General features: G+C 30.0%; 2 protein-coding genes across 2 annotated transcripts; one reads left to right on the top strand and one right to left on the bottom strand.

Annotated features, from left to right (window-relative positions):
• Positions 1–113: 113 nt before the first annotated feature.
• Positions 114–3,858, bottom strand: LOC131847622 (signal recognition particle subunit SRP54). The gene is made up of 7 exons (XM_059197232.1): positions 3,585–3,858; positions 3,167–3,343; positions 2,380–2,609; positions 1,783–1,933; positions 1,288–1,436; positions 912–1,173; positions 114–624 (listed from the first exon to the last, which is right to left on the bottom strand). The coding sequence occupies exons 1-7, from the start codon at positions 3,660–3,662 to the stop codon at positions 166–168; spliced, it is 1,506 nt and encodes a 501-aa protein (XP_059053215.1). The 5' UTR covers positions 3,663–3,858; the 3' UTR covers positions 114–165.
• A 580-nt stretch (positions 3,859–4,438) lies between these two features.
• LOC131847595 (26S proteasome regulatory subunit 4) lies at positions 4,439–8,143 on the top strand. Its single transcript, XM_059197194.1, has 9 exons — positions 4,439–4,542; positions 4,637–4,924; positions 5,222–5,392; positions 5,683–5,811; positions 6,257–6,442; positions 6,650–6,750; positions 6,833–6,929; positions 7,237–7,446; positions 7,755–8,143. The coding sequence occupies exons 1-9, from the start codon at positions 4,540–4,542 to the stop codon at positions 7,887–7,889; spliced, it is 1,320 nt and encodes a 439-aa protein (XP_059053177.1). The 5' UTR covers positions 4,439–4,539; the 3' UTR covers positions 7,890–8,143.
• Positions 8,144–10,218: the final 2,075 nt, after the last annotated feature.

Here is a 10,218-nt window from a genome sequence, read left to right as displayed (position 1 = left end):
GTGAAATTTCTGTATAAGGGTTCCACAATGTTTTATCATAAAGAAACATTTAAAAACAGATGACAAATATTTATTATTAAAATGTTATAGGTACAATTCCCTTTAATCTTTACTGATTATCAAGGTTTACAAATATATCAATTGCTAAATTAGATGAATTCAGTGTCATTTGCCACCCATTAAGCTATTCATTCCACTCGAACCTTGTTGCAACTGCTTCATCATATTATGTAAACCTGACATTCCACCCATTTGTTGTAGAATACGTGGATCCATCATTTTTGCCATTTGTTGATTTAGTTTTGCCATTTGAGTCTGATTGACATTTTTCGCCATATCACCACCTTTGAATAATCCCTTTATGCCACCCATTTTCTTAACTACCGCTGCAAACTTTGTGTATTGTGCAATTAAATCTTTAACATCACGCTCTGTAACACCGGCTCCTTGGGCGACCCTTGTTATGCGAGTGGGCTGTTTAGAAAATAGTTTGGCGCCATCACGATGATCTAGTTCTCCTTCATTCATGGAATCCATTATAGTCATAAGACGCTTCAGCCTGGCCATTGATTCTTGTTCACTACCCTTGGACATCAAGTCTTGAGAAAATCCTGGGATCATACCCTACACAGAATAAAAAATATTTAATACTAATTTAACTCATTACTCTTTGCAAAAAATTAAATAAACTAAAACTGAAAAAATAAGGGAAATTGCATCTAAACAAATATATATACTTTTAAACATTTTATACTATATTAGTATAAGTGTAAGTCATTATTATTTATTAATGTTCAATTCAGTGAAAGATGGTTAGTATGAGGCTGAAGTCAGTGAACCCAATTTCAACCATTCAACCATGAATATTATAAGCATATATATGCTACATCTTTAGTAAAATAATAGATTACCATTATTTGTGAAAAAGGTCCCATCTTCATAATGTTTTGGAACTGTTCATACATAGCACGGAGAGTAAATTGGCCATGTTTAAGTTTTTCTAATAGTTCATCATTGTCATCTAATTTCAGTTCATTGACTTTATCCAAAAGTCCTTCAATGTCACCCATACCCAACAGTTTATTAATAAATGGTTTTGTCTTAAATGGCTCCAAGTCATCTATATGTTCTCCTGTTCCAATGAAAATAATAGGACTCTCTGTTGCTGCAACACTGAAAAAATTAACAGGATAATAAAAATATGGTCATTATGTTGATATTAAATTTCAATGATACTAGAAAAAAATTGTTGATGACTCATATGTACTTGATATTATGATTACTTACGCAGAAAGGGCACCACCACCTTTTGCATGCCCATCTAACTTGGTAATTATAACAGAACCAATGTCCACTTTCTCTTTAAAAGCCCTGGCTTGGGACTCACAAGCTTGACCTATTGTAGCATCCATTACGAAAATGATGTTGTCCGGTTTCTGTTAAAATAAATTAAACAAAATTATTTTAGGTGTTTAATACTGAATTCTCGCAATGTTTGTATTATGTGTTAAATATCAAACATTACCAAAATAGAGAAGTTCTAAATTCGATTTTATGAGTTACTTTTCTATGTTATCTAATTTTTATATATCTTTTATATTTGAACAACTTTCAAATTAAAATTATAATACTGCTCATTTCATCCTATCTAATTAAATGACTGAAGCATAGAGCCACACACAGTCAAAGCATAGAATAGTTACAGGTTGATATAATGTTATTATATGAATCAGTAATATGTAGAATATAATTGTTTCCATTAGAAAATTTTAATCAACTCACAATAGCATTGGCAACTGCCAACATCTCTTCGAATAGTGATTCTTCCTGTTTGTGTCGGCCACTAGTATCCACAATGATCATTTCAAAGTTTTCTTTTTTGAACATATCCACCCCAGTAGTTGCTATAACAACGGGATCTACTTCTGTGTAACTGTATTGGAAAAGGCAATGCGAAAATTAAAGAGACCAGTTACAAATATCACAGGTATAATTCAAAATTAATGCATTTTCACTTCAGAAACTCTTGTGAAATTGAGGAAGAAGCATACAAAAGAGAACAAACAATTTAAAACTTGTTTTAGAATACATAATTTTTGTAATACTGAGTTTTTGTAATACCCAATTTAAGGTTTAGGTCTGTAACTTATATGTAATTAAAATTCGTGTTTATATACTGGACTCTTTGGAAAATTAGTCAAATGTTTCTTAAGTATATAATTTTAGTAAAATAGGGCAGGCAAAACTGAACATAATTCTAATTTGTCAATATATTTAATATTCTATTAACAGTTTCTGAAATAGAGACAAGTGGCAAATAGTTTACACTGTGTTATCATATTGGTCCAGAAGACTTAATAATAGTGACACATATCTCACCTTCCATAAAAAGGTATTCTGGCTTTAGTACAATTCTGTTTTACTTGATCATAAGCACCCGCTCTGAATGTGTCCGCACAGACTAAACATGATTTCCAATTTTTTCTTAAATAGTGATAAGCAAGTTTTGTACAAGTTGTGGTTTTACCAGATCCCTGAAGCCCCACAAACATTATGACATTGGGCTTGCCTTTGACTGGTTGATATGGTTTTACACCGGGATCCACTAGCTGGAATTAAGACAATAAACCAAGTTCATCATCTGTATATATTATGTCAATAATTATAACTATGTGTTGCAATGCTGTGGAGTGTATTAGTGTTGTCACAGGGACAATATGAATAATGCACAAATATATTTTTGTATATATATATGTGTGTATATTATTTTACAAGAAAGCAATAATAAACAAATTATAATGTGTACACAATGTAATAGTATAAAAATGATTGGGAACATTTGTATATATATTTAATTTTCAAAAATTATCAAAGACTATAGGATCACATATAGATCAATTTTATCAATAGATTAAGCTCTTAATCTATAAATGTTACATACATAAAATTTTATACACTTATTTGAATGATTCTTACTTAGTAAACAAAAAACATAATTTTAATGAAATTTAGTAACCAGATAGATCCTAGATCATACAATTATTTTGTGTTAACCATAGTGTTGATGGCACCTACCACCCTATCACCTAGGTTAACATTTTCATTCATTTATACCATCGGATTATTTATAACTTGATGAAACATGTATTGAAATAAAATTACTTACTTTCACAAGTTCCTTGAAAACAGCAGACTGTATCATACGGCGCTTATTCAGCCCCCCAGCCATTTCATCAAAATCAATGACAGCACGAACATTCTCACGAAGATTCTTGACTAAACGAATGTTAACATCGGCTTCCAGTAGTGCAGCACATATTTGTTTAAGCATAGAGTTTAAAACCTGAAAATTTATTAATATTGGTTTTTATAAGGTGGAAAGCAACCCAACATGATCCAGGCAATGAAGTATTTTTCAGTAATCTTTAAAACTTAGAAATACAGAGGTTTAACGTTGCGTGACTGCTGAGGATCCTGCCACATGGTGCAAATTCTTTAGATATAATTTAGTATTCGTACGTCATTTCAGTGGACAAAAATAATACTTTATAAATTTATAGTATTATTCTTATGAAAACTCTTACCTCTTCATTAATAATGGTAGCTCTGCTAAGAGACTGCAAGGCAGTGGTTATTTTACGACCTAAATCTGCTAAAACCATCTTGAATACTTAACTATTACAGGATTTATACAATCAAAATTATAATCACAATACTACACAATTAATTCATTAAAACGAATAAGAGAGTTTTGTGACATTTTAAATCATTACTTTAGTACAAAACGTAATTTTTATTCAATATTTATTTGAGTCGTCTACAAAACACGAAGACGTAAAATTAAAATGACATATTGATTTAGATGACAGAAGTAGTACACGACTACAGTGGGGTAGGGAAAACGAGTTAAAACGATTAACTGTCGATACTTTATAAGGTAACGATAGTTGGTGAATTTATTACTTTAGTTTTGATATCGATATTTTGCAATCCCAAAATCAATTATTTTAATGGAATAATTCGTTAATATGAGATATGAGTATTTTACTGTTAGGGAATATTAAGTTGCAATGGAATAGTCGCAAGTATTAATCCTCTAAAAACGTACAGAATTTCATTTTCGTTTTATAGTCTCATCATATGTCACAATAACGATTGTCAGCGTTATATGACAATATGAGATGAACTCTTATCTCGAATACACAGTCCATTTTGTCCACACTATCTTATTCTACATTTTTATTATTATTAAACATATCTATCATTTGATAAACAGAGAAATCTCAAACTCGTTGTTGGTATTTAGAATTCCTTTTGATATATTTACTTTACTCTTTGATTTAGACCTTAATGATTTTTTTTGGTTCTATAGAACTCTCTCTATAGAGAGATTAATTAAGCTTAAGAGAAATTATTATTTTTTTATCTGTGGAGTTGTACAGACAAAATAGTAGTTGGTCTGTGTATGACAAACAAATTTCGCTTTGTAATCGTCGATACTTTTCTCTTGGTTTCTGAGTTTAATACAAAGAAATTTAAATGGTAATAGAAATAACTATTTATTATAATTTATAATTGATTTTGTAAATAATTATCTAATATAATTTATAATATCAACATTTGTTATTGCCTTTAGGGACAAAATCAATCAGGTGGTGGAAGCGGTGGAGATAAGAAAGATGACAAGGACAAAAAGAAGAAATACGAGCCTCCAATTCCTACAAGAGTAGGCAAGAAGAAGCGTAAAGCTAAGGGACCCGATGCGGCGTTGAAACTCCCCCAAGTAACACCCCACACCAAATGTCGACTAAAACTATTGAAACTGGAAAGAATCAAGGATTACTTACTCATGGAGGAAGAATTCATCAGGAATCAAGAGCGACTAAAGCCCCAGGAGGAGAAGATTGAAGAAGAGAGGTCGAAGGTGCATATTTCATATTACAGAATCAATTCCATCATTGTAATTTTTAGGTCAATTGTTTGCATTCTCAGATGTCATGGTCTTAGGTTACACATATTATCATTAACTCATATATGTATCTGTACTGGAAAGTTTTTGATCATACCTCACAATCTTTTCTATTTGTTGGGTAAAGGGAAAATCATGTTGCAAACTATCCCTTTCATTTCTACCTGTGCTTTTAAAATTTACAATAAATCCAAATTTAGCTATTAACTAACTATGCATCATAAAGTAATTTATAATTTTGTATTATTATAGGTTGATGATTTGAGAGGAACTCCTATGTCTGTTGGTAATCTCGAAGAAATCATAGATGATAATCATGCTATTGTCTCTACATCTGTGGGTAGTGAGCATTATGTGAGCATTTTATCCTTTGTGGATAAAGATCAGTTGGAGCCTGGATGTTCAGTACTGCTGAATCACAAGGTAATACTTGAAAAGCATATTTTCTGAAATATACTTTGTTCCTATATGATCGGAAGAAAAATAACTCAATGTTTCCTATTGTTGTAGGTAATAATAATATTTTTTTAACTCATAAATTGAGTCGTAAGTCAATGTAATACTTTAGTCACAACTTTATGGGTATTTAAAGTGCTTGACACACATGAAATTAGTTATATTTTAAACTTCAAATGTTATTATTATAGAGTTATAGGAGATGCAGTTTATAATTAGTAATGCTAATTATAAATTAACCTATTTCTGTATAATAGGTTCATGCTGTTGTGGGAGTTCTGGGTGATGATACAGATCCAATGGTCTCAGTCATGAAACTGGAAAAAGCACCTCAAGAAACATATGCTGACATTGGTGGTCTAGATACTCAAATACAGGAAATCAAGGTATTCATCTTTATATACAAAAAAACTTAATGTAATTTGTTATTATTGGGAATTATAATATAAATTATAGTCACAGTCAAAATAATTTAGTCTCACAGACTCTGCAACTAACACACATAATAATTATTACAAATGTCCTATCCAGATCGCCAATATATAAAACAGTCACTTTTTTGATCTGTCTGTTGCCCTGCCTACTTTTGCTACAGATTTTGATACTGTTCCCAGTATTGTTTCAACATTTTTTTTATGGATTTGTAGTACATGTGTGAAGATGCTAGTCAGGAAATAAAATAGCTCACCATGTTAATATATTTCTGACAGCTTTAATCCATAATTGTATATTTATATTAGACAGCTGTATCTTAAAAAAAAAAATTTGAATATACAAATAAGCAGTTATGGAATAAATTTCATTTGTAACTAATCTTAATTAATATTTCAGGAATCAGTAGAACTGCCTCTTACACATCCTGAATACTATGAAGAAATGGGCATCAAACCACCCAAGGGAGTAATTTTGTATGGACCACCTGGTACAGGCAAGACTCTGCTGGCCAAAGCTGTTGCCAACCAAACATCTGCCACCTTTCTTAGAGTTGTTGGCTCTGAGCTTATACAGAAGTACTTGGTATGAAACTTTTTATAGATTCAGTGTAGTAGTAGTATACATACAGGTTTATTATATTATATCACAATAATATATAACATGTACTCACTAAATTTTAGTTAAATGTGTTAAATCAATGAAGCTTCTAAATAGTGGGTTCTGAATTTTTTTCATAATTGAATTACAGTTTCTTCTATATGTTCATTGTTATTATATTGTTTACAACAGGGTGATGGACCTAAACTTGTACGTGAGCTGTTTAGAGTGGCTGAGGAGCATGCACCTTCCATTGTTTTTATTGATGAAATTGATGCTGTGGGTACCAAACGGTAAGATATTAGTTCTATTAAACAATTGTTTGTTGAAAAAATATTTATTTTCACATGTTAATAAAATACACTACTTTTATAGTTATGACTCTAATTCTGGAGGTGAGAGAGAAATTCAAAGAACTATGTTGGAATTACTGAATCAACTGGATGGGTTTGATTCCCGTGGTGATGTAAAAGTAAGTACAATACTTACAATATGAATATGTTAAATGTAATTTTATAGTGTATTTTTAATCTAATTATATATATAATTAGGGGAAACTATGAATACTTAAAGTGGTAAAATTAAATGTTTTTTGTTTGAACATTTTTAATTTATAAAGCTACTTCTTTATGAATTTAATTTGGAATCATTATAAATATATGGAAAAGTGCTCTCTCTGAGCAGATATAAAATATATATATAAAATTTTATATACAGATATAAAATTACTTAATCTAATTAAAACATAACTATGTAATCATTTATATTGTCTCCTGCAGGTAATCATGGCTACTAATCGCATAGAAACATTAGATCCTGCACTGATTCGTCCAGGTCGTATTGACCGGAAGATTGAGTTTCCTCTACCAGACGAAAAGACTAAAAGGAGGATTTTCACTATTCATACTTCCAGAATGACTTTAGCTGATGATGTTAATCTGTCTGAATTAATTATGTCAAAAGATGACCTTTCTGGTGCAGATATCAAGGTATTTATAATTTATTAGCTATATGTGTTTATATTCTGCAGCTTCTTTTGTGTAATAACATTTAGTTACCAATACCTATGGAATACCAATAATATGAAAATTTAATAAAGATACAGTGATTCCTTGCAATTTTTATTTTTATTATTTCTGTTATTCCACTACCCTCTTAAGTTTTCTATTTTAATCTGACTTTTTATTACTCCTAAGATAAAATGTTTCATCAAAATATGCTATTATTAGATCAGATGTTATGCAGTATATTGGAGCATATTCTTTCCAATATTTAATTTTTCATTTATATATTTTAGGCTATCTGTACTGAAGCTGGCTTGATGGCGTTGAGAGAGCGTCGCATGAAAGTCACTAATGAGGACTTCAAGAAATCTAAGGAGAGTGTTCTCTACAGGAAAAAAGAAGGCACTCCTGAAGGGCTATATTTATGAATCTATTGTATTTTATATGGTTCAGATATCATTCTGCATACATTGTTAATTTGTGTTTCCATATCTCAACTTTCCAAAATGACTATTACTAAAATTTATTAACATACTATAATGATACCGAGATTAGAAACAGTATCGCGAATATAATAAAAAGTAAAGTAAGAACTTAATGTATTTTTATTCACAACAGTCTTATTGCATCCTCTTAAAGCATATTTGTTAATTTTAGGATGTGGGTTGTATTTCTTAATTAGTTATGGTATTAAATATAATGTCTTGGAAGCTGGTTTCATGTGAATTTGAAAGTATCGAAAAAAAGAATTTTAATAATTAATGTAGATATTAGTGTGGCGTCGATTATTTAGTTGCGTTATCTTTTTATTAAGGATTAAATAAGTTATAAATGAAAACACAATCCTTATAAAATACTGTTTACTTTGGCTTCCCAGTCCGATTACAGTATTTTTAATTTCACAAAATTATGTTCAATAACACAGTTAAATTCGACTGAAACTCTCAGTAACATATAATACACAAGTTAAAATTGAAGTTTTATTATTACATGCTATACATACACCGAAATGAGGGAAAATGTGACTAATACAGTGAATCAGTAGCACAAATCACACCATGCCTCATTTTCATAAACATAAAAGTAATATAAAAAAATTACAGATGGTAGTTAAATTACAGAATATAATAATATATTAATAAGCTCTAAAATCAGGACAAAATTAAATACACTTCTATATTTCCAGTCACTCGCATAAGTCCGTTAGCACCACATTACTTCATCCATTTACAAAATTCACCAGTGACTGCCTGTTGCACTCCACAAATACTACTTATCAACATATTTATAACATTTAGTTAAGTCAAATGTTTATTAGGTAATTTATAACAAATATTAAGCTATAGTACTTACACACAAATTATTATGAAATATCGAGACTTCGTTTATTGAACATGAATAATTCGTATATCAATTTAAATTATTGCTTTTTTTGTTCCAATCAATGAAATAGTTTGCAATAAAATCGCATACTGAATTAAAATACCGAGATAAAAGGTACACACTAAGAATGATATAAAAGTAGTAATTACTGTTTTTATATATAAATACAAATCATATGTTTTATATATGTACAGGTGTCATATTCGAAAACAAAAATTAAGAATGCTAATAAGATATTGGTATTAGAAATAATAAGCAAAATAAATTTTGGGCAAGCATAATTCTAAAAAAGAACCAACCTTCTCCAAAAATGATTTGGACAGACTCTACAGACTATAGTTATCAGCACCGAGAACACTTTCACATGCTAGCATGCAATGAACTGGTAAGTACTATGAATATTTAATATTTTGGAGACGAGGTCTAATGATAGTGTTAGAAGATAGCCATAGAAACTTTGAAGAAAACAATGCTACCTACTCAAATTAAGACTTATTTGATTTGTCTCGATAATAGTTGTTACTCTGTAGATAGTAACTGTTAATCTTAATAACTTGTGATGTAAAAGCACAATTAGATAATAATACAGATATAAAATGGACATTTTATTCTTATTAAAAATCTGAAAAATTGTGAATATATCTTCGATAAAAATGGTTTACCAATAGTACAACTAATTCTGCTACATATATGATGAATAAGAGATTATTGTTGTATCCTCATCTTATTGATTCGGGCAGTGAGTAATTATTAAGGTTTTCCCTTAACTTAGCTACTTACCATAACATTAATACATTGCTACTTATTGGTAGATACAATCACTCACATAAGTATATTTTGTTCTATAAAAAGCAATCGACTCCAATCGTGACCAAAAAATTGTATGAGACCCATTGTAAGTAAATCATCAAAATCGGCACAGAATTATTACGTCAGTTCAAAAACACTACAGATAAATACAAGGGATATATGCGTGCGCGATTCGCAGATGCTACATAATATTAGTATAGATTAAGAATAATAAAAATTTAGACAATTTGACATGACGAAATTTCGTCGCCAATGACTTACATTGTGTCACCTTGTAGGCTGCACCAGGGCTAAGACATAAATATGCATATAATCTATAGCCAGCTACTATTATGTGTATTATCGTCATAGTTATGATTACAAATATTTTTTGAAGATTAAAAAAACTATTTGGAAATTTAACTATTCCTGCTCCTTTAGCTCATAAAACTTCCTACACGACGCAGAGGCAAGATATTTTACATGACGACAAGTACTTTAGAATAATATTTTATACACAAACTATACTGGTCTAAAAAATTTTCGCAAATTAATAAAGATTAAGCGCCTTGGACGGGTACATTA

The sequence above is a fragment of the Achroia grisella genome, unplaced genomic scaffold (assembly GCF_030625045.1).
Source record: "Achroia grisella isolate CSIRO2021 unplaced genomic scaffold, CSIRO_AGI_Agris_v1 utg540, whole genome shotgun sequence".
NCBI classification, from domain to species: Eukaryota; Metazoa; Arthropoda; class Insecta; order Lepidoptera; family Pyralidae; genus Achroia; species Achroia grisella.
The sequence above is the reverse complement of the archived record's forward strand: the minus strand, read 5'-3'. Positions and strand labels throughout refer to the sequence as shown.